The 24,002-nt window shown below is 42.2% G+C and overlaps 1 protein-coding gene across 1 annotated transcript in view; it reads right to left on the reverse strand.

Moving 5' to 3' along the window:
• The window catches only part of LOC113406336 (EF-hand domain-containing family member C2-like), a 90,289-nt gene that overhangs the window by 32,476 nt on the left and 33,811 nt on the right, over positions 1 to 24,002 (reverse strand). The window contains exons 4-9 of the mRNA XM_026650573.1: positions 22,802 to 23,025; positions 13,680 to 13,931; positions 11,996 to 12,106; positions 11,520 to 11,658; positions 2,139 to 2,304; positions 676 to 818 (exon numbers count right to left, since the gene is read on the reverse strand). Of these exons, the coding sequence (XP_026506358.1) occupies positions 676 to 818; positions 2,139 to 2,304; positions 11,520 to 11,658; positions 11,996 to 12,106; positions 13,680 to 13,931; positions 22,802 to 23,025 (1,035 nt within the window). The remainder of the gene's footprint in view (positions 1 to 675; positions 819 to 2,138; positions 2,305 to 11,519; positions 11,659 to 11,995; positions 12,107 to 13,679; positions 13,932 to 22,801; positions 23,026 to 24,002) is intronic.

Here is a 24,002-nt window from a genome sequence, read left to right on the forward strand (position 1 = left end):
ATCACTAGAAAGGCTGGATGAGCTGTCTCCTGGAATTCAAATCAATGTCACTCTAGCAGGTCACTAGGACAGCTACTGGCACAAGACCAAATTTACCCTTCGAATGCCAATAAACTGTGTATGGTTTAAAATATTGTTACATATATTAAAATAGATTACAATGATTTTGCTTTTATACTGTGCCTCTATATAATGGAAAACATATACAGTAGCTAGCATAATAATATTGATCCTGCAAAACATAGAACTTACTGTATAATTTCCAACGTGGTAAGTTTTCTATGGGTTTATCCCTATTTACCACCAATGACAACAATACAGTTTCTATACATTATTTATAATAAAAGCAAGCTCTCCTGGGTAAGGTTTGCAAATAGAATATGTGCCACCATCTTTAGGAGCCAGTAACTTTAAATGTTGTGAAGTGTTGTCTTACAACAAATGGTTTCATTCTGAGTATCTCAGATTATAAATTAGCACAGCAAACTACTATTAAGGTAAAACAGTAGATATCAGTCAAGCCTGAAAGAAACAGATGTAGGTCTGACTGAATTCAAAAGGATTTGCGCAGGCTTCCATTAGGACTGAGTTCGGCCATAGGGTTTAATGATCACTACATTTTAATCAAAGCAGCAGAACTCTTGGAATTGCTTCCAGAGGATTATTATCTCTTACCTGTATTTCGCTGTGGGGTCTCAAACACTGAAATTGTGTCATCACTCAGAAAATAAGAAATAATGAACTGCCGATCCTTGTCAATGGGATTATCAGTAATAAATTTTGCAAGAAAGCGCAGCAGGTTACTTTCGAGGCCTTTTCTATGAGGGCAGAAGAAGTGGCAAGAAATTCAGTACATAGTATGATGAAACTTTTCATTACTTGGAGATGCATTTTGTGAAATAAACAAAATGCATATTCTTGGGTCTGGACAGGAAATGGAATGAAGTTCCCTATTTTTTCAAAAATAATTTTCAGCTGGGGTTAACAAAGCCAAGCAGGGTCAGCCAGATAGAAAGGAATTGTTTTTCAGGGCACAATTGGTTCTCTGATTACAGATTCTGATTACATTTGTATTCAATCTCAATTGCAAATCAGGCTCAAAGTTTATTTTCAGAAATTTCATTGGGGGGGGGGGGACATTTTTTAGATGTATTAATTTCAAACCTAAATACAAATCAAAATACATGTCAGGACCCTCTCCAGGAAATTTGGCCAATCAGATTCTTTTTCAACGTGGCTATTTTTTAAAATGTGAAAACTGCATGAATTCAACAATGGTAAATCTATTGATTTAGACGTTACTATTTAAAAATGTACCATGGTTATATAAATTATTAAAATTTTAATAAAGTCTTCTAAAAGCATTCTCCTTTTCTGAAGGCTCTACATGTGGGTTAATGGACTTCAGATCTGCAATGCAGCTTTGCTTTTTACTCAGGATTCATAAATCATGGCACAATCTATATAACCCACAATGGAAATAAAAGGTGCTAATGTTTTCATATTGCTATAGTACAACTGTGCGTGAAAACCAGCCAACAAAGAAAGGAACTGTCAGGAAATCTGAAGAGAAACAAATGGAGGTTATATCATATTTGTGGATCTTCTGAAATTCTTTTTAGTTGTCTACACTTGGAGCCGGGGGTGTGATTGCCAGATCAAGTAGATATACTCACACTAACTCTCATCCAGCTAGCATGCTACAAATAGTAGTGGAGCAATGGTAACACGGGGAGCAGCAGCAGCAGTACAGGCTAGCCACCCCAAGTATGTACCCATGGGGTCTGGTTGGGTCATAGTTGGGGCAGCTAGCCCCAACCACCTCTGACCACTGCATGTGCTACCACAGCTACACTCACATCCTAGCTCCAAGTGTAGACATACCCTCAGAGTCTGATCCAACGCCAAATGAAGTCAACAGAGTCTTTGTATTTATTTTAATGGGAATCAGATTAGACCCTAACTTCACAGAAGACGGTATTTGCCTAGTTCACAGAAATACCGAATGCAATGTTGCTAACCAAGTCCTAATATACCTGGACACTTAAGTAAGGTAACCTTGACATTTCACTTAGCACCCCTCTCCCCTGCAACCAGGAATTTAAAAAATTAACTGGGATTATCTTTCACTAAAATACCTGTCTTTCTCCATGAATTTCTTGAAATCTTTCTGGGGAGGTTGGGGAAGAAGGCTCAAGCAGGAGCATAGAGAATCCTCTTCAGAACCAAATCCAGTGTACGGTGGAAACTTCTTTTCTATTTTTGAAGGAGGTGGAGCCTTGAATGGAATTGGGGTAAAATCCTCTATAAGAAAATAAGACAGCAAGATTTTTTTTCAGATCATGCTATTTTATTAAAGATATTGCATTTTCAGTATAGATGTCTATTAATATATTCGTGTAACAAAGCAGAACCTCCCCCTTTAAATCAGGGGTCTCAAACATGCAGCCTGTGGAGTTAATTCCTGCGGCCTGCCATAGGCGCTGACCTCACTGGCAGCCAAGCTCCCCTCCCCATCCCCAACCCCCCACCTCCCAAGCACGCCACGTCCCCACTCCTCTGCCTACCTCCCAGCGCTTCCTGCCGCCAAACAGCTGTTTGGCAGCGCTTAGGACTTTCCAGGAGGGAGGGGAGAGGAGCGGGGACGCGGCGCGCTCAGGGGAGGAGGCAGAGAAGAGGCGGAGCTGGAGCGGGGATTTGGGGAAGGGGTTGGAATAGGGGCAGGGAAGGGGTGGGAAGAGGTGGGGCAGGGGCAGGGCCTCATGGACTAGATGAGCAGTCTGGGGTACAAAGTTCAGCATGTATGATTCTTTGCTGTGAGTAGTTGGGAAAAATGTTTGTTAAAAGTGGCAACGTATTTTGTATGAATAGTTACTTTAAAAAGTTCCTGCCATTAAAGCTATGTTGATAGACTGTTAGTGTGGATCATCATCAGTGTTACTGACCACATAAGGAATAGTTACAGGTGTTTATATTTTATTAAAACCCTTTTTCGCATTACAGTTTTTAAAAAGTTAATACATTGACTTTTAATAGCGTACTATATTACTCTTCATTTTTTTTAATTTTTGACTATACTTTTGTATCGTTGTATAAAAAGGTGTCAGTGATGCGGTCCTCGGACCAATGTACTAGTCCTCATGTGGCCCTAGTGGTGACTTGAGTTTGAGATCCCTGCTTTAAATCATGCTTGCTTCACTATTTATAGGGTGAAATGCAGGCCTTGTTGAAATCAAAGGCAAAACTGCTATCATAATTTCGATGGGGCCAGGATTTTGCCCATGTCCTATAATGTTTGGAAGAAATCAGTCAATAGTAAGGGAAATATTATTCCTAAACAGAAGAACCAAATTTTAAAAACCGCTTTTCAACTCTTATCCCTTGGGATCATTCCACAATTCAAATTCCTTGCTTGTGATATTTTTTGATCTGCTTTTTGTCAATTTCTATGTTTGTATTGGAAGAACTCAAATGTTTATGTCAGCCTTGGCAAGTTGCCAATAAACTCAGTCCTATCCCAAATACATCCACCTTTTCTGAAGCTTTACTTTTATAGTCTTTCCCCTACCCTACTCTTAAATATTGCCTTAGCTCCAGACTCACTCATCAGCACTATTCCACAACTATGATCCCTTTCTCCATATGAACATGACCAATAACCAATCTGTCCTCTCTTCACATATGCTTGTCAACTCAACAAGCTGTTATAAGGTCCACCCTGATCCCTATATCTAGCGAAAATCCTGCTGCCCCAGTGTCAACTGCTGCTCTAGCGTGCCATAGTTGCTCCCCTGAACCTGTTTTTCCCACTATTACAACTTGCAACAGCTATTGAGGCTTACAGCCAACATAAGAACCTAGATAGATACAGTCTTGATGATTATATTCCCTGTAAATAAAGTTTATTAACGTGGAAGCAACACTGACAGATGCTGGAAAATAAAAGTACAACGCACTAGGCAAATCACCAGCCAGCAGAATGTCACAGCATCCACGGTCCATGAAAGAACCGAGGGCCTCAGAAAGGCAGTGTACAACAATGGCCACAAATAAGAATGGTTTTTTTTTCTTCCCAACCATTGTGTCTTCTACCTGGAGTGGGAGAGATTTAATTCACCATTTTTTCCCTTTTCATCACCAAAACAAAAGTATCCAGTGAAAATGGTGAAACTTACACATAGTTCTATAGGAAGAAAAACTGATTGAATGAATAATGCATTTTTTATCTGAAACATCCCCAACATTATTGTACTGTAGGTTTGGTTTCGGTACATGTAGAGGAAAAGGGTGAAATTTGGGCCAGTTCAAACTTTTCCTGAAGTGCTTTTTCAATCTACATATCTATTTAAAATAGGGGTTCTCAAACTATGTCGGGACCCCAAAGTGGGTCACAACCCCATTTTAATGGGGTCGCCAGGGCTGGCATTAGATTTCCTGGGGCCAAAGCCAGAGGGCTTCAGCCCTGGGCGATGGAGATCAGGTTACAGGCCCCCTGCCTGGGGCAGTAGGACTCAGGCTTTGGCTTTGGGGAGCTCAGGTGGGCTCAGGCTTTGGTCCCCCCTCCTGGGGTCATGTAGTAATATTTGTTGTCAGAATGGGGTCGCAGCACAGTGGAGTTTGAGAACCGGTGATTTAGAACATGCTAATAAACGAAGATCACAGCAACCTACTCTTTTAAATTCAGATTTATCTAAGACAGATTTGTTGTTGAAAAGTACAGCAAGAATTCAGATGTCAGAATTTCTCCTAAGTAAAGTCCTAAACACAAGAAGCACCTTCTCCATCCTTCCTTCAGCAGTTACTTCTACTGCAACATATCCTGTTGAGAATAAGGTCTTCATGGAAAAGCTAATGCCTCCTCTTGAACCAGTCAAGAGGAGTTTCTATAAAAACAAAGCAGCCAATGTATTTCCCTCAGAAGTTACACATGCCCTTTCCATGATATAACGCAACTAGTCTGGGAGGGCTCAAATACTGAATCAATAAATAAAAAGAAGTCTCCTGCTAGGAAATTTTCAAATTTTACACCAAAAACCATCACTGTAACAGAGTAGCATCATATAAGTAAACACATGACAAAACAAACATTATTTCTGGCAATATTGATCCTCTAAACAATTTCAATATAGTGCATGAGGAGTTACATGTGCGACTCTAGTTAAAAAACAAACACTGTGTACATAAGTCTCTGCATACTGAGAAGGGTGGGGAAATCCCTACATGAGTTTGTATGTTGAATCACAAGGTGATCACACATGTATTCTCTATTTGAAAAAGAACTATCAGATTTATAATATTGATTATTCTCAACTACGGTAGCTTTAATTTGTGGGACTTACATAACAAATGGAACACTGATTAAGATCTTTCTTGCACTCCAACAGTGCCACCTAGTGTATGTCTGGTAGACAAGTCAAAGATAATTGCTCAATTTAGTTTTACTCTCTTGGTACTCAGCACTTGTACATTTGTTTTAATGTGTCAGTCATACCTATAATCAACCATGCTTAATATAGCACTAATAAGTCATTATATCAACAAAATACCATAGCTTTCAATTGCTGTAGTATTTAGGTGTCCATTTTGTGTCTTCCCAGGCCCCATTACATAAAGCCAATCTAGATTGGGCTCTGTGTAATTATGTACTATTCGTGTGTGGTCTTTAACTTTGACCCTCAGAACCAATTCCTAACAATTTAATGATGTGTTATCCCTGAACTCATATTTTATCTCTATTAAAGTCCTGAAAGTCTGTAACAAAACAGTTAAGCAGAAGTATTTTTTGAACATTTGTAAATATGTCTCTTGCTGTAACAATCTGCAGAGTAACCCAATGTTCTTATATGTTCTTCCCAAAAAACATCTTGCAAATCATTAGGGAACAATGCAGAAAATAAAGTAAGTGAAGTCCATTTATTGAAGTCTGAATACTAGTGATATCATAGCAGTATTTTCGGAAGCCTTCTCAATCCATAGCTAACTTTTCACACACAGCAGTTGATCTCCCAATGATCTGCTGCACAACATCTATCCATCTCCTCACTGGTTGCCCCCTACTACAATGACCTTCTACCATTCCTGCCAACATTTTAATGTGAATTTACTGTGGTATTGAAAGCCGTGGGTAATGAAATCCTATTCATGGACAGGACAGATACACCATAGGCACTGGCAGTTTTCACCACAATGCTGCATCAATGCAACTCAATCCTGAAACTGAAGGATCATCTCTATGGGTATGTCTTCACCCCACAGTTAACCTGGATGATTGGTATCTGGGTCTGAGCACCTGGGTTAGGTGCAGGGCTGGCTCCAGGCACCAGCTTAACAAGCAGGTGCTTGGGGCGGCCAAGGGAGAGGGGCGGCACCTGCGGCAATTCGGGGGCAGCAGGTCCCTCATTCCCTCAAGGAGCGAAGGACCTGCCGCTGAACTGCAGCCGCCGATCGTGGCTTTTTTTTTTTTTGCTTGGGGCGGCAGAAATGCTGGAGCCGGCCCTGGTTAGGTGCCCAAGTGTGAGTGCCCCATCTGCAAAGTCCTACCCTATTTAATGTGTCCTCACTGTTTCTGCCTTCGGACATGCATGTCTGGGGGGGATGGGAGGGAAGTATATCCCATGCTCCTTTGCTGTAGGATTCATTCCCAGTCAGTTGAGGGAGAACTTGTCTGTCTGGAAGGACTGTGGGAAGGGCATCGGAGGACTACTAGAACATGAGTGATTTTGTCTACATCTTCACTGCAAAGTGGGTGGGTTCTAGCCTAAGTGAAAGTGGACTCTAACCCATACCTCCAGCTGAGCAATGTAACCTAGCCTGGGCTTAAAGAACCCTCAGACCTGAGTCAGAGGATTTTCTATCTAGATATTAGGGAACTCGGGCTAAAACCCAGGTAAGAGCCGGAGTTATCTGTGTAGTGAAGATATACTCTATGCATGAGAGAGCAGTTCAGTCTCCAGAGCAATTCAAGGAGTCTTACTGTGGTGCTGGTTTTTATGATCAGAACACCTGCCCACTGACACCATCAAATTCATTTCACATAACACACCGAACAGTCACTACATTCTAACCACTTTCAATCACAAAACAAGATCTGAACCAGCAACATAAAGGCAAAAAACTTTATAGCCCATTATTAATCCCCAGAGCCATCCAGTCCCCCTTAAGAATAAAAAAAACTTGAATATTATGTAGTCTTCTCAGTAGCAAAAATGGTGATAAGGACCAGTTCGGTGGCATAGCAAAAGCATTATGCTAGCAAGAAATCAGCTTTCAAATTTGAGATTTCATCTTTTGCTTCCAATTTCAATGGCGTTTTAAAAGTACCAGTGAAGGGGTACTTGCAATTCCCTTGGACTGAAAACAGATGACTAGCGCTGGACATAATGCTTGGTTCATGCATTTGCCAACAACCAACAGGTATAGAAGAGGCCTCCCCTAGTTTCCAACTTTATTTTAGTGAAATGGGATCCTGCTTCACAGTTCACCTACCAAGGAAAACAAGGAGGCAACGCCTCCTTTTCTCCTGCCTTCCAAAAGGAATATTACAAGAGCACCTATTTGTCACATGGTTGGCAGTGCAGCCAAAAATGTGACACTATGTATTTTGGCTCACGAGAAATCCCTCTTCCCCCTCCACATAATATTTAAGAAAAGTATTTAAGAAAGGACACTTCTTACTCTACTTCTGTGCTGTGATGAGATAAATATAGTTCTCCTCAGAGACATACTCATGAGTAAATTTCCCATTTCATTTGGGTATGCATTGTTTATAATGTATATGTGGCCATTGCTGCATTTAGATCATCCTTCTCTTTCTATGCAGCTGCATTAGCAAAATTTAGGCAGAATATATCCCACATTAAGGTGTCTTTCCCTTGCATTCAGATCAGTGCTGCATTCATCCATAATAATGTCAGGCTTCCTGCTGAAGGGCATGAGCTATCATTTACAAAGCCGCTGTCCTTTGAAAAATTTCCCTTTGCTTTCACAAATATTATGCCAAGAAAAACAGGCAGAAACATTGGAAACATATTGATTATCATAACCACTGCACTTCAAGAGAAATCTCCTCGTCCTCCTAAAAGGCAATTCTATCAGCATACAACTCCTGCTGAAGCCATATAGTCAAATAAATGCTTGTACAAAGAACAGCAGGGGGTAAGATGAGTAACTCAAAGTCACAACAGCAACAGTGAGCTCAGTCCTGCAAGGTGCTGAGCACTCTGGTCCCAATTTAACAAAGCACTTAAGCAAGTGCTTAACCTTTGCCAAGGGCACAGTCCTACTGAAGACAAGTTAAAACTAAGCACCTGCTTAAGTGCTTTGCTGGCTCAGGGACAGAGTGCTGAGCACATTGCATGATCAAGCCCACAGAGAGTACATGGTATTTCTGCCCGCTCCAAATAAAGTGTGCACAAGCTCCATGGAGGACAAATGTACCCTCTTCCTGGGGTTTGAATTTATAGGTAACTCACAAACAACAAAACATAAACCCCAACCTTGAGCTTTCTCCCCCAACCCTACTTGTTCCAAGAGTTACCCACAGGACCTCCTTGTCTCTACCTTTAGTCCCCTCTGACTAAAAGGTCACGCCTTTTTATATCCTGATAGGGTATCCAGGGGGTTAACACATGTCACAGTAAATCAGCAGAACTTAGCAGCTTTATGCAAGGTTCTAACTCCTGTTAACAAGGTGGGTCACATCAAGATGCCTGCATTTCTACACAGAATTATAGATCCTACCACCCTATTACATGCTATTTATTTTTCTGATGTCTGTGTGGGAAACAGTGTGCCATTCTGCCCTCTCATAAACTTGCCCAACTAGCTGAAGTTAATATCCATAAACTAGTACCAGCAGTCAACCAGCCACTATTACACTAAAGAAACAACCTTTGCGGCCGTAATATTTAGCTGTATTACTTGGTGGGCAGATAATGGTTGTGTGTGTTCCACTTACCACACCACCCCAATTACGGAAGCCCCATTCACCATTCCAGTAATCACAGTATGGACATTCTTAATTTTAACAACATGTTCTGACAGGATCTTGTTTAATGCCTGGCATATTTGCACCAGTATTGTTCCAACTGTTTTCTTCTAATGCCAACAAGTGAGACAAGAAGCAGTATTCAATATGTGTAATTAGCTTCAATAAAGGTTTCTACTGTAATATTGGGCCAACCTCCAGAGAAATAAAATGGTGGCCTTCCTCTTTCTGATGTTTTTCAGCCATTCATTGCTGTCATTCTATAGCGCTACAGTACCTCATTCCACCAAGGAGTTAATTGGACTTCGGTCCAAACTCTGTGTTCCATCTGGTCATGAGTCTGGGTCACAAACAGGTCTACCCAGATATCTTGTTTCACATGTCAGAAAAGGGTTGTAGCAGTACTTTTCTCACCACTTTTGAGCAGTCCATATACTCACTAGTTTCTATTCACTGGATAACTAAAATCGATGGTAGGATAAACTGCTCTTCCAAGGAGACACCCATACAAAAAACAGCTCTGATTCTGACTGGGGAATTCTGGGATCGCTAAACTAAATCCCATACTCCCAGAATGTTTTCCCATCTTGGAGACAAATGCTGATTGTTTTCCAAAATTCAGTCCTCCAGTTTGCAATTCTTGAGGCACTATGGGATACCTGCTGTAATGATCCAAACTGCACAGATTCTGTATAGTAGAGAGCATTAAGTGTAGATTTGCCAGCATTTGTTGTGAGGATGCACTGAATCATCTCAAACACCTAAACTCAGCAACAGTTTTCAGAAAATAGATCTGACATCTTTACAAAATGCAGTGTGATGAGACGACTATGAATCATAGAATCATAGACTTTAAGGTCAGAAGGGACCATTATGATCATCTAGTCCGACCTCCTGCACAACGCAGGCCACAGAATCTCACCCACTCACTCCTGTAACAAACCTCTAACCTATATCTGAGCCATTGAAGCCCTCAAATCATGGTTTAAAGACTTCAAGGTGCAGAGAATCCTCCAGCAAGTGACCCGTGCCCCACGCTACAGAGGAAGGCAAAAAAACCCCAGGGCCTCTGCCAATCTGCCCTGGGGGAAAATTCCTTCCCGACCCCAAATATGGCGATCAGCTAAAACCTGAGCATGTGGGCAAGATTCACCAGCCAGACACCCAGGAAAGAATTCTCTGTAGTAACTCAGATCCCACCTCATCTAACATCCCATCACAAGCCATTGGGCATATTTACCGCTATAGTCAAAGATCAATTAATTGCCAAAATTAGGCTATCCCATCATACCATCCCCTCCATAAATTTATCAAGCTTAGTCTTGAAGCCAATGTACACACATGTTCAGATGTACATTCTTGTTCAAACTTTGACTGAAGGTAGGGATATCGGAATAGGGAGGTGGAAGAATCAACAGCCTTTATGTAGGATCATTTTATTGTCCTGGTTTTGAAATAAAAACAGTCAAGGGCACAACATGCAAATCTGGGTTGGTCTTAAATAGATCACGATAGATGACCCATGTTCAAGAAAGATGAATTCAAACTGGCACAGGTGTAGAAAAGGGTTACTAGGATGATGAGGGGAATGGAGCCCTACCTTACAAGAGGAGGCTAAAAGAGCTTGGCTTGTTTAGCAAAACAAAGGCTGGGAGGGGATATAATTGCTCTCCCTCAATACAGGGAGGGTGAAGAGATATTTAAGCTATGGGACAATGTTGGCACAAGAATAAATGGGTATAAATTGACCATGAATAAATTTAGGTGGGAAATTTGAAGAAGGTTTCTAACCATCAGAGGGGTGAGGATCTGGAACAGCCTCCCAACAGGAACTGTAGAGGCAAACAACCTAATTAGCTTTAAGATAATTTATGAAGTAGGACTGTATGACCGAGTTGCCTGCACTGAGAGAGGACTGGGCTAGGCACCTCTGGACATCTCTTACAGTTCATGCCTTATGTTCCTAAAATCTCACACTTCAGGGGCTTCTGGTGGGTCTCACTCATATGCTCAGGGTCTAACTGACCACCATATTCAAGGATGGGAAGCAATATTCCCACAAGTCAAATGGGCACAGATTTTGGGCATTTTTTGCCTTCTTCTGCAGCATGGATCACAGGTCACTTGCTAGGAACATCTGGGTATATCTTACTAAATCAATTCCCTGCCATTGCATCATTGCACCTCAGTCCTGTTCACTGACTTTGGCACACAGTAGTTCAGTTTCCTGAACACTGTAACACTTTGGTCTAATTCTGGTTGTTGGGCTTGGTCTGGATGTGGTTGGGTGGTGTTTAGTGGTCTGTGATGTGCAGGAGGTCAGACGGGTAGTCCTTTCTGGCCTTAACTCTATAACAACTCCACTGGGACCCCTGCAAAACTACTATTTTGCTGTTAGCTACTTAAAGCAGATTATATATTGCTCCAGGTTTCTAATTCAAATAAATAAAAGCGTTTCTATTAATAGAGAATAACCTTTTAAAAATTCAAAGTTTAAAAGCAGGCACAGAAAAGGATAAATATAACTACTTACTGATTCCATACTTTGTCATATAATATTCTTTAGTAAATTCATCACAGTCACAGAGTTTTACCCTCCTTCCCCAAACATTGATCACTGCCCCTATTGTCAGGTCAGAGTCTTTGTAAAATTCCTGATGCACAGTTCCTGTCTAATAAAAGAAAAAAAGATTTAAGAAGCACCTCTATGGAACTTTCTAAAAAAAAAAAAAAAAACTGTTGAAATTTTACATAAATATTTGATCTTGAACAAAAAAACCTCCATATTTCACATTTTAGATGTTTTTACTCCCACTCCAAGCTAAAGCTTTTTCTAAACATTTTCACAAACACTGCATATTAAATTTCAACACTGCTCATTTAAGCAGTTCTACAGTGACACCACCATTCTTACAAATAACCTTCTTTGTTTTAGATAAGCAGGATGTTAGAAATGATAAAACAACTGTAATTACATTAGATGGCCTGAGGTATTCAAAAATATCTGACCTTACGATTGTCCAGAATGTAACGGCCTTTGTTTCCTACTAAGCCTCCAAACACATTGAGAACTGTGCGATCTGTGATTGCACCAGGCTGATACAGCCCTGCTGGAGCATACTGCAAGGAAAGAAAACAGACGCTTCTAATAAAGCAAAAAAACAGAGACTTCAGTTACCAAACAAAACCAGTAGTTGTAGGAGACAATTTTTATGTGACTGTTTTTGTGTGAACATTTTTAGTGACCATATTGAGGTGTGCTTATGTTACTGACCTCCAAAGCCACTCTGCTGTTCAAACTATACATTCAGAGTCCTATTGTGCACCCAAGGGCACAGTCTCTTTCTCTGAAGCAAATGGAAAGCAAAGGTTGGCACAACTAAAGTATTGCATATCTTCTTATTATTGCTTGTAGTTATTATATTATTGTAGCATGTAAAAGCTGCAAACGGGATTGGGGCCCCATTGTGTTGGGTTCTGTACAAATATAGAAAAGAGCTAATCAGCCTGTTCTATTGTGATGAATGTTCCTATAGGAAGTTTTTAATTTATACTAGTAATTTATTCTAGTTATAACCAAAAAAAAAAATACAAAACATTTTAAAATGAAGAATCAATTAGATGTGCATATAACTAAAACAGATCTCATTATCTTTAATGTAACCCCAGTCCCTCCTGTATACCATCCCCATTTTGGGTAATCCTTTGCTGCCCTTTCTCTAACTTCCATTGACTTCAGAGAGAAATAGACCCTTGAATCCCAATCCTTCAATGAGCAGTGCATGGGTACAGGGTCTGCTAAGTCAGAGCTCATTGCAAGATCAGGGTCCCAGACTATTGTCTCTTTAAGGCAGGGATCTGTTTATTTTTTAACTTGGCCTGTAAACACCTATGGCTTACAAAATTAAATATTATTACAAATATTAAAAGCAAAGGAGGGGGGAAAATAATTCATCACTGCATTACTCCAGACTTATAATGGTTCAAGTCTATCACCAGTATAAAAATGGAATGACACAAAAACATTGTATTCAAACTCTAAATGGTAAATAAGTTATGGAGGACTAAACCAATTAGTAGACCCTCTCTAAGGGCCTGATCTAATATCCATTGAAGTCAGTGGAATGACTCCCATTGACTTCAACTGGCTTTGGATTAGGCCCTACTCTAAGAATTCAAGTTAAAGCAATGATACTGTAGCTGCTAGCAACAATTTACATTGCTGAATCTTGAAACTGGACTTTTTTTTAAGGACTTAGGAAAAAATCATGGCCCAATTCTGAATGCACATCAGTTTTATGATGGTGTAACTCCACTAATTTCAATGGACTTATACTGATTTACACTGGTGTGCTGGAGTAATAAACAATTAAACTTAAATTTCTGCATTGGTATAAAATTATAAGGAAAAGGAAATTGTAGAATACAAACCTATTAGTTCACCCATCTGAATTTTCTCTCTTCTTGATTAAGTATAGCATGCCCAAGCCTAATTATTTTTTATAATTTTTGTACCTATTGTGTGATCAAATACATAGGCAAGAAAAAAATCCCATAATTGTGGTTATTCTCAGTCGTTTTGATAATATACTGTAAATATCATTATATTCCTAATACAGGAACTTCAAAATAATGCATTTAAGCTGTTAGTTGGCAAAAGAACTTAAAATATGCTGTATTTTTTATTCTTCACCTTTGGTAGCTTCTTCCTATTGAGGAAAAGTGGAACAGCATCCCGGCCTGAGTTTACTGGTATCACTTCTTTTATTTCAATAGTATCATCAGCCAAAAAATAGTGCAGAATAAGTTCTCGTGGGTCCCCAAACGTGGATTCTGTATCATCCCACATACAGTAAAAACGTAAAACGTGTCCATCGTACTCCAGAAACTGTCTCAGAGTGTCAAAGCGCTCATAAGGGCGCAAGGGCTTCATACTATCTGCTATCTGAAGATCAAGGAGAAATGAAAGAGAGTTTTAAAATTACATGTTCTCAAGTGCAGAAAAAAAACAGGGTAAAGACATGTTCTCAGATTAGTTTTAAGGGTTTCAAATTATGTAATTTAGCTACAGTAAATCAAACACAACATAGCCAAAGCACTATTTGAAAAAAGAAGATACTCTCGGTATATTTTTGAAAAGATCAATTATTTTAGACTTTTAAATCCTTGTTTCTCTTGCTATAAACAGTCCTTCTGATCAGAAAATTGTCAAGTTTTTAATGATAAGATATTAATAACCTGTGCAACACAAGTTTCAACAAATTATGTCTGGTACCTATATGGCTACATTTCATGATAAAAATCACCCTCTTTGATTTCTTTGAAGATATTTTATATCAGTAATTAACTATTGTGGAAGAAAGGTTAAACTAAAAAATTTTTTTACAGGATTTAACAGATAATGATTTTGTTATATGGAATTTGAGCTACAAAGTGATCTATGTGGTTTACACTTATTGAATGGGGTATATTCCCTTGTTGGCATGCACTCATTTGTATAAATAGGAATTACACATATGCTTCAAAATGAAAATATATCCCATTCAGTATAAGATCTGAAAAGCAGCAGTTTCCAGTCATAGGAAGTTCCAGGATGGAGAAGTGTTGCATTATATCTTACCCTGGGCTAAAGTTTTAGGCCCCAATTTAGGACAGCCTTTATATATGTTTAACTTTAAACACAAGCTTAATGCTGTCCTGAATACGTATGCTTTGCTTAATTGAGAACTTGCACTGTCCAAAGAGGATGAAAGATGGCAGAATGGTCATTTTAACTGGCAAAAAATATGTAAAATTGTTGCTGAAAAAAAGCATAGGATGCAGTCAAAGAGATGATGTAAACCAAGGTGTTTGAAATTAAAAAATAACTGTTGATTTAGAGTTTTCAAGGCTTCTGCGGAGCTTACATAATTGTTTTGGAAACAAACTAAACTTGATGAATCGAGACAAATTTTTGATGGTTTACATGTGGACGCATCCTTTGACCTTTATAGCACTTAGATGGGACAACTTTTGGATATTTTCTTCTCCTTAAGGGGAACTTGAAAACTTTCTAGAATGTGATCCTAAGCTTTGCACATCCATGTCACAACCAACCAGCACCAGCATTTCCATCATAGCCACCACCCTCCCCCAACGTTGGAATGCAGGGATTTACCACCACACAATTTGGCATTCTTTTCCCTACACCTCCAAGGTGCTGTGACCAGACTAAACAAGAAGAGGGAACTAGGCAACATTACTTTTTCCATGGCGGTGTCTGAGCAACTGCAGAGATGTGAATCTAACGTTTCTACTGCACCTTGTTTGTGTAGCATTTTCCACCCCCACCTTATTCCGCCTGCTTCTCTCATATCTTTCTCTTTTTGCCATCTGCTTATTTAGAGCCTGGTTTAGCCAACCAAGAGAGGCTTCACCTTGTTCAAAGTGGTCCTGAGCAGCCCAATCATAGTAAAATAAAAGATTTGTCTTCCACTGACTAGTCACAGAAAAATAAGAGCCACAAAACTGGCTGGAATTTGCACTACAGCTGTGTGTATGATTTTCCAGTAGCTGAACTGCAAATACCAAAAGAGAGAAGCTTCATTTTTTTTGTCTTTGGTATTCTTCTCTCTCTCCCCATTTGAGTGAGTTTATTTTGCATTGTCTTAAAAAAAATAGGACTGACCTTTAGCAATAAAAGCCGAGAGCTATCGAGCAAAGACACCCATTACCAACTAAGAGCTCGTCAACATTAGGAAAATTCATCCTGGGTGTGTTTTCACACAGGTGTATTCTACAGGGTCAGATTAAGACAAAGGGATAGGTCCAATACCTGGAGTCATGTGATGAGTTCAAAATTTCAGTTTTCATTTGACAAAAAAATAAAGGAAGTTTCTAGCCCTTGTAGTTATGGTGAAAAGCTTGAAAACATCAACAAAGGACAACTAATACACAGATGTCTGCCTGAGACTGCAGACAGCCTGACACAGCTTCCAAGATGTGCAGGCTGCCCCATGCATCTTTATGGGGTGTTAAATCGCATTGTCACTGTTACAGAGGAGCCTCAACAACAGGAAGGGAGAGACAGACATGTGGGGTCTGTACTAATTGCTGCTTCCATGGATGCTGGCTGGACCCCTGACAACTGTCTGCAAACCCCTGACCACAACTCCCACTAAGGGCAGGTCAGAAAAAAAGCACAATGCCTCCTCTCCTCCATGCTGATGAGGAAGAAAAGGAGACATGGCCCTCAAGAAAGTGACCAGGGAAAAATCTCTTGTTGCTACTCCCACTGCTCTTCCCTGATTTGTGGGGAGACAGATCCCAAACCCTGCAGAAAACAAAAATCTATACAGTGTTTAGGAACTGACAGGGAAGGAGACTTGGTGGGATGTGTTCATGTGCACATGAAACTGGAAGCTTGTGAGACAGAGTGGGTGCCAGGCAAGGGTGTGACTGGGACCTTGGGGATGCAAGAATTTGTTTCATGTAACACGGCCCGCGCCGCTTCCAGCAGCTCCCATTGGCTTGGACCAGCGAACTGCGGACACTGGGAGCCACGATCGGCCGAACCTGCGGATGTGGCAGGTACACAAACCGGCCCGGCCCGCCAGGGACTTTCCCTGCACAAGCAGCAGAATAAGTTTGGGAACCACTGATGTAACATATAGTTTTAATAAGTAGAGGGGGTAGGGATTAATGAGGACATATAAAAGTGCCCGAATGAATGAGTCTACAGTCACACATGTGCTTGGACCATAGAATCATAGAGTTAGAAGGGACATCTAGTCTAACCCCCTGCCAAGATGCAGGATTTGTTGTGTCTAAAACATCCAAACTCCCTTTGAAAACCTCACATGAAGGAGCTTCCACAACCTCCCTAGGCAGTCTGTTCCATTGTCCTATTGTTCTTACAGTTAGGAAATTTTTCCTGAGATTTAATCTAAATCTGCTATGCTGTAGTTTGAACCCACTGCCTCTTATCCTGCCCTCTGTGGAAAGAGAGAACAACTTTTCTCCATTTTTTTTTGGCAACCTTTCAAGTACTTGAAGACCACTATCATGTCCCCTTCTGAATCTCCTCTTTTCCAAACTAAACATACCCAGTTCCTTTAGCCTTTGCTCACATGGCTTGTGTTCCATCCCTTTGATCACCTTTGTTGCTTGCATCTGGATCCTTTACAGTTTCTCTACATCCTTTATATACACTGGTGACCAAAATTGGACACAGCACTCCAGCTGAGACATAACCAGTGGTGAGTAGAGTGGTACTATCACCTCCCGGGACTTGCATGATATGCCTCTGTTAATGCAACCTAAAATTGCTTTTGCTTTTTCTGAAACAGTATCGCATGGCTGACGCATGTTGAGGCTGTGCTCCACCACAACTCCCAGACCCTCCTCAGCAGTGCTGCTGCCAAGCCAGTTATCCCCCATTCTGTATTCGTGCATTTGATTTTTCTTTCCTAAATGTAGCACCTGACATTTGTCTTTGTTGAATTTCATGTTGTCGTCTATAGCCCCGTTCTCCAATTTATCAACATCCCTCTGAATTTTAGCTCTATCCTCCAAAGTATTGGTAACCCCCCATGAGCCCAATTAAATCTACCTTTACAAATGTTAGGGAGACAAGGTGGGTGAGGTAATATCTTTTATTGGACCAACTTCTATTGGTGAGAGAGACAAGCTTTCAAGCTTACACAGAGCTCTTCTTCAGGTCTGGGAAATGTACTCTGAGAGTCACAGTTAAATATAAAGTGGAACAGATTGTTTAGAACAAGTAGTTAACATATTTCAAGGGACTATTAAAGGTGAAGTGGCAGGGGGAGGAGGAAACTGAGGGGGTGGGTTGTTAATGGGTTACAGATTGTTGTAATAAGCCATAAATCCAATGTTTCTATGTAGTCCATGTTTCTTAGTGTCTACCAGAGTTCTGAATGTAAGCTCCCAGGCTCGTCTTTTGAAAGTGTTGTGCAGGTTTCCTTTGAGGATGAGGACTAATAGGTTTATTAGTATTCATTCAGCCTACGCAATATCATAAGTAGGATGTTGTGATTGGGTATACAAACCCCACACTGGACAACAAAGGGTTAAAGACATGCTCTGGGCTCAGGCAGCTCTGCCCACTATACTTGCAAAGCATGCACAGGCTGAAGGAGGAGCTTAACAGCAGCTCACTAGTGGGCATACCTGCGAAGAGGACAGACTGTTAACGCTCAGCCCCTGAGGAAAGGGCTGACTGACGGCAGGAGCTTCCCCGACAACCACTGCCTGAAGCCTTCCCTGAGGGAAGTGAGGGCCAGACTCTGACATACTCTGAGACAGAGACAATCCCCTCTGTCTCTTATTCATTCCGTTTATTTGCATTAATTCCCTTCGTTTTTTGCTCATGGACCACCCCAGAAGTGAAGAGACTGTGAAGTGACCTGGCTGGAGGACCAAGTCACCGGAAGAAGCAGATCACCACAGAGGAGCAACCATTGCCAGGAGATACCCAGCGGGGAGAGAGCTACTATGCCATGCCTCGCCACAAGGAGGCATCATCAGTGAGTCAACCCCTTCACAACTGGTGAAGAATGCAGGACTCCTTCCCACCTCCGGAGAGGGTGAAGACTGATTGACCCAGATGGTCAAACACCCTACACCTCTACAGGTCTGAGTTGGTAGGTCAGACAACATGGATCTCAAGAATCTTCTCAAGTGCATGACAGAGAATCAGCAGCAGCTGCAACTCCTGCAACAAGTGGCAGCCCAACAGCAACAGCTGGCCCGGCCCCTAGAGGCACAACAGCAGGAACAGCAGCAAAGGCTGGTCCAACAGTTAAGGGCCTGATGCAGCCCAGGGTCTCCCAGGAGTTTCCCCTCCAGGGCCCATAGGCCTCACCTGTCAGTGAAACTCACTAAGAGGAGACCTGAGGATGGACCCAGAGGCTTTCCTGGTAATGTCTGAGTGAGTAGCAACAGCAGCCCAGTAGCTACCTGACCAGTGAGCCACCCTGTTGGCACCTGACCTGACAGGACCAGCATAGGCTACATACTGGGGGCTGAAGGTGCAAGTGAAAGCAGTTGTACTCGACTACCCTGACATCATGGAGGAGACTTTCTGACAGAGGTTCCATGGGGAGAAATTCCCCCAGGGAGCCTGATCCTGCATGGTTGCCCAGAAATTGAGACTTATGCTGAAGGTGTTTAAAGCCAGAGATTTGGAAGGAGTTCAGTTGGCTGAGCTCATCATGGGTGGAGCAGTTTGCCCACATGCCTCCAGCTCAGGGTAGACACTAGGTACTCAAACACCAGCCAGAGTCCCTAGCCGATGTTGTCTGGCTGATGGAAGATGATCTAGCTGCTGAAGTGGCTCTGGCAGCATCACACAAGAACCTGCCTGACGCCAAGGGAGCCCCTCAACTCAACAGGGGTATTGGCGATCAGGCAGTATGGTCTCAGAAGCACCAGCCTCTAAGGGGCCCCAGGCTGTCCCTGTTGGGAAACCCCAGCATCTCAGGCCCCAGCCCCAACAAAGGTCGGTGGGGGCCACATGGACTCCTCTGCAGGAAAGCCAGGGGATGGGAGCAGACAAGCCACATAAGGAAAGGCTACCTCAAACATTAGGCTTAGGGCCAGTGCCCACTGAGCCAGCAGTAGGAGTTTGCTTTTCATGTGGGCACCCAGGTCATCGGTATCACAAGTGCCGCTACATGGAGTGTGGTTGTGGACAGCTGTGGAAGGCAGATAGCTGTGCCCATAAGCAAACACCAGCTAAAGTAATGGTCTCTGTTCGGATAAATGATACAGAGATGATGGGTCTGATGGATTCCCAGTGTGGGCAGACCCTGGTCCAGGATGACTTGGTCCAAATCCTGAGCACCCAGGGAGTCTATCTTTCTACAGTATATTCACAGAGACGTTAATCCGTATTCTAATGTACACGTGCAGTTGACTATAGGGGAAAACACGAAGTCCCTTGTGTGGGGCTGGCCTCGACACTAGCCTGCCCCATTATCTGAGGGTGGGATTGGGAGCATTTCTCTGAGATACTGAGGGAGTCTAAACCTGCCCCAGAGGAATTAATTAAGGGTGCCTTGGGAGATGGGATCTCAAACTCTGCAAAGTTGGCAGGTATAGGTGGGGAGCAGGACCCTGGAGAGGGGGGATCCATCCCAGTGAGAAAGGCCACCAAACAACAAAGTGACCTTGGTCCCCCTAACAGGACGGGGACATTCTAACTAGAGGGACTTGACCTCACCAAGAATCAGAGGGAAGGTTTCTGGCCCTACCAAATTCACCGCCATGAAAAACACATCACGGACCATGAAATCTGATCTCCCCTATGAAATCTGATCTTTTGTGTACTTTTACCCTATACTATATACAGATTTCACAGGGAAGACCAGCGTTTCTCAAACTAGGGGTCCCAACCCAAAAGGGGGCCACCGGAGGAGGGCGGGGGGTCAAAAGGTTATTGTGGGGGGGTTGCAGTATTGCCACCCTTACTTCTGCACTGCCTTCAGAGCTGGGTGGCCAGAGAGCAGTTGGCTGCTGTCCAGGTGCCCAAGCATTGAAAGCAGCAGCACAAAAATACCATACCATGCCATCCTTACTTCTGCACTGCTGCTGGTGGCAGCGCTGCCTTCAGAGCTGGGCTCCCAGCCAACAGCTGCCGCTCTCCAGCCACCTAGCTCTGAGGGCAGCGCAACCACCAGCAGCAGCACAGAAGTAAGGGTGGCAATACTGTGAGTCCCCTACAATGGGAGCTGCGGGGGTGGGGCCTGCAGGCGGAGGCAACGCACAGAGCTGCCTGGCCACACCTCCACCCAGCAGCTGAGCAAGGGGGATGTTGCTGCTTCCGGGGAGCCCCCCAGGTAAGCGCCGCCCAGAGCCCACCTCACCCCATCCCGTGCCCCAACCCCCTGCCACCTCCCATACCCAAACTCTGCTGCTGCTGGTGGGGGGGATGTGCAGAGCCAGGTAGGGAGCCTGCTGGCCCCACCAAACCTCCCCTCCAGCACCAGCAGGGGTCCTGGGCCACGTGCTGCCGTGTGTCCCCCCCACCCCCGAAGCATCCGGGCTGCCCTCCCCCAGCACCCGTGGGGCCCCCAGGCAGTCCCCTCTGCCAAGTTTTATTCACTAGTATTTTTAGTAAAAGTCATGGACAGGTCACAGGCCGTGAATTTTTGTTTACTGCCCATGACCTATCCATGACTTTTACTAAAAATACCCATGACTAAAACGTCATCATTAAATTTCAGATTTAAATATCTGAAATCATGAAATTTAGGATTTTTTAAAATCCTATAACCGTGAAATTGACCAAAATGGCCTGTGAATTTGGTAGGGCCCTATTTATGACCAACTGCCAGTGGTGAACCGGGAAGTGATAGACCCTCAACAAGCAGAGCAGTACCCCTGGTCTGAGCTCCAGGCAAAGCAACTGTACCAGTAGGAGAAAGACCAACTGACAGGTGAAGTTCAGTTGCAACTCCTCATTCCCTGGCCTCATAGGTGCAAGGTTATGCGACTGGCTCACAATACCCTCTCTGCGGGTTACCTCAATCATGAGAAAACCCTGTCAGGATTCTGGATCACTTTTTTTGGCCCAGAATTCACCAAGAAGTTAAAGGCTCCTGCCCCAAATGCCAACAAGTAGGACCTAAAGGAGTGACAAAAGCCCCTCTGGTCTGACTCCCCACAGTAAGCATCCCATCTGAAAGCCTCAGGATGGAACTCCTAGGGCCTTTAGAAAAAAGTGCAGCTGGGTGCAAACATGTATTAGTTATAGTTGATTACGCCACCCACTATCCTGAGGCAATCCCACTGCATGTCCCCAATGCAAAGATTATTACAGCAGAACTGCTAAAAATCTTTGCCAGAGTAAGGCGTACCTAAGGAGACTCTTACTGATCAAGGCACCAACTTTAGGTCTTGGCTACTGAAGCGTGATCTACTAAAACGAAAGACTCTATATATGTCTGTCTATCATCCACCAATGGATGGTCTGGTTGAACAATTCAACCAGACCCTGAAAAGGATGTTAAAGTTTATTGCTGAGGGTCCGCTTCACTCGGCTCATCTGATCCCTTCCCTGTTGTTTGCTATTTGAGAAGATCCCCAATCATCTACTGGATTCTCCCCGTTTGAGCTCTTATGTGGGAAACAACCATGAGGAATTCTTGCTACTTTGAAGCAGAGGGGAGGCATCTGGGGAACAGCTAGCACAGTATTACAGTTAATATCTATATTAAAAGAGTTACTTCCAGCCCTACATGTGGTGAATCAGATTTATTAGAGACAACCTCGTTCTTTATACTTTGTCTCAATAAATCTGATTCACCACATGACGGGCTGGAAGTAACTCATTTTATACATACAGATATTAAATGTAATATTGTGCAGTTACATGCACACAAACATTGAAGACAATTTCACTCCTGTGTTCTTACAATTTTTAGTAACAGATAAGAACTGTTTTATCAAGCAAATACACACAACAGATATTGCTTTTATCGTAAGAATTTCTCATGCTAGCTATTCCCCAAATGCTTCCCCTCTGCTTCAAAGTAGATGTGCACATCAACAGGAAAATTGACCTGTCTGGGACTATATTATGTGCTATTGCTTTTGATAGTGAATCAAAGTAAACCAAATGGGTATTTTCTTTTCTGCTTTATTCTTTTTGTACTAATTCCAAATTTAATTGACATATATTAAAATAGTTACTTGGACACATTTTTAATTTGCTGCAGGAGAAATGTTCTTATGTAATATACTTTGCATATGAATTCACAGAGGCTTTTTTGTTTGTAAAATTAGATTTTCACCATCACTGTCTTGCCTTACCTTTTGCCGGCCTCTGGTGTATGGGTCTTCTGGATGATAAGCTGGAGGATTTAATCTGACTCCCAGCTTCCTCAAAAAAAATTTTGTGAATTGATCACAATCTACAATCTTATATCTTCGGGCATAAAAGATTACTTCTGTATTGATGTTGAAATAATCTACAGTATAAAACTGATCTTCGTTAGGAGGTGGAAGTGGAATCCGATGACGTCGGACAATAGTTCCTGTATCAAAAAGATAAGATAAGTATCTTTTGCTCCAAGGATCAAATTTCACATTAACCTAGTAGGCTTGTTTTATTTTTAAAAAATGGAAGAACCAACATAAAATAAAATATCAGCGAAAGTGAGACAACTATTCCTTTGTTCAGCAAATATCGTGCACATAACTATATGTAAAGAGGGATCTTTTTTCTTCTTCTAACAACAATAATACTTGGCATTCATCACCTTCAGAAGTTCACAAATCACTCTCCAAATACTGAGGTCAAACACACCTCTGTGACGCAAGTAAAGAAAATCGTTACCTTCTGAGACCAAGATTTACAAGTATGTTATTGGAACAGATTCCCAGCTAGGGGCCCTTAGATCTCAGAACATGATTGGCAGGTATTCTCTTAGCAGCATTCTAAACTGGATGACCATCCAAAGGGGAGGGCGGTCTTTGCCACTTCTATTGAGAAGCTATGGCAGCCCCTACTGCCTTTTATCACCAGTTATTTTCTAAAGAGAAAGTTGAAAAGTCACACGAAAACCAAATGGCTAAAACTCTATGGAGGTGGACATCTGGATGACACAGTCTGGGAAACAAAGGATGGCAGAGATGGGATGTCCCTATACAACACTCTACAGGGTGAGAACAGTAATCCATCACTGTGATAAGAGAGGACAACTGTCCTGCCCAGGAGAAACTGCCTTAACTTCCAAGCATGGAGGGAGGGGCCTTCATCTTAAGGTCACTAAGTAGTAAGTCAAAAGCAGGGGCAATATTGGACTGATTGGCTTCCAGTGGGGAAATGCAGACCACTGACTTGGAGAAGAGGCTCCGGGCTCACCAATCTGACAGGGACCAGAACCCTAATAGAAAAAAAAGAAACTTCACTTTGAATCTAGACAAATTTAGGACTTGCTTTAATTTTATTCTTTATAATCCACTACTAATATCTACACTTAAGAAAGGAAACCACTATTGTTTTATCAGC

The sequence above is a fragment of the Terrapene carolina genome, unplaced genomic scaffold (assembly GCF_002925995.2).
Source record: "Terrapene carolina triunguis isolate 2854851 unplaced genomic scaffold, T_m_triunguis-2.0 Scaffold26, whole genome shotgun sequence".
Taxonomy (NCBI): domain Eukaryota; kingdom Metazoa; phylum Chordata; order Testudines; family Emydidae; genus Terrapene; species Terrapene triunguis.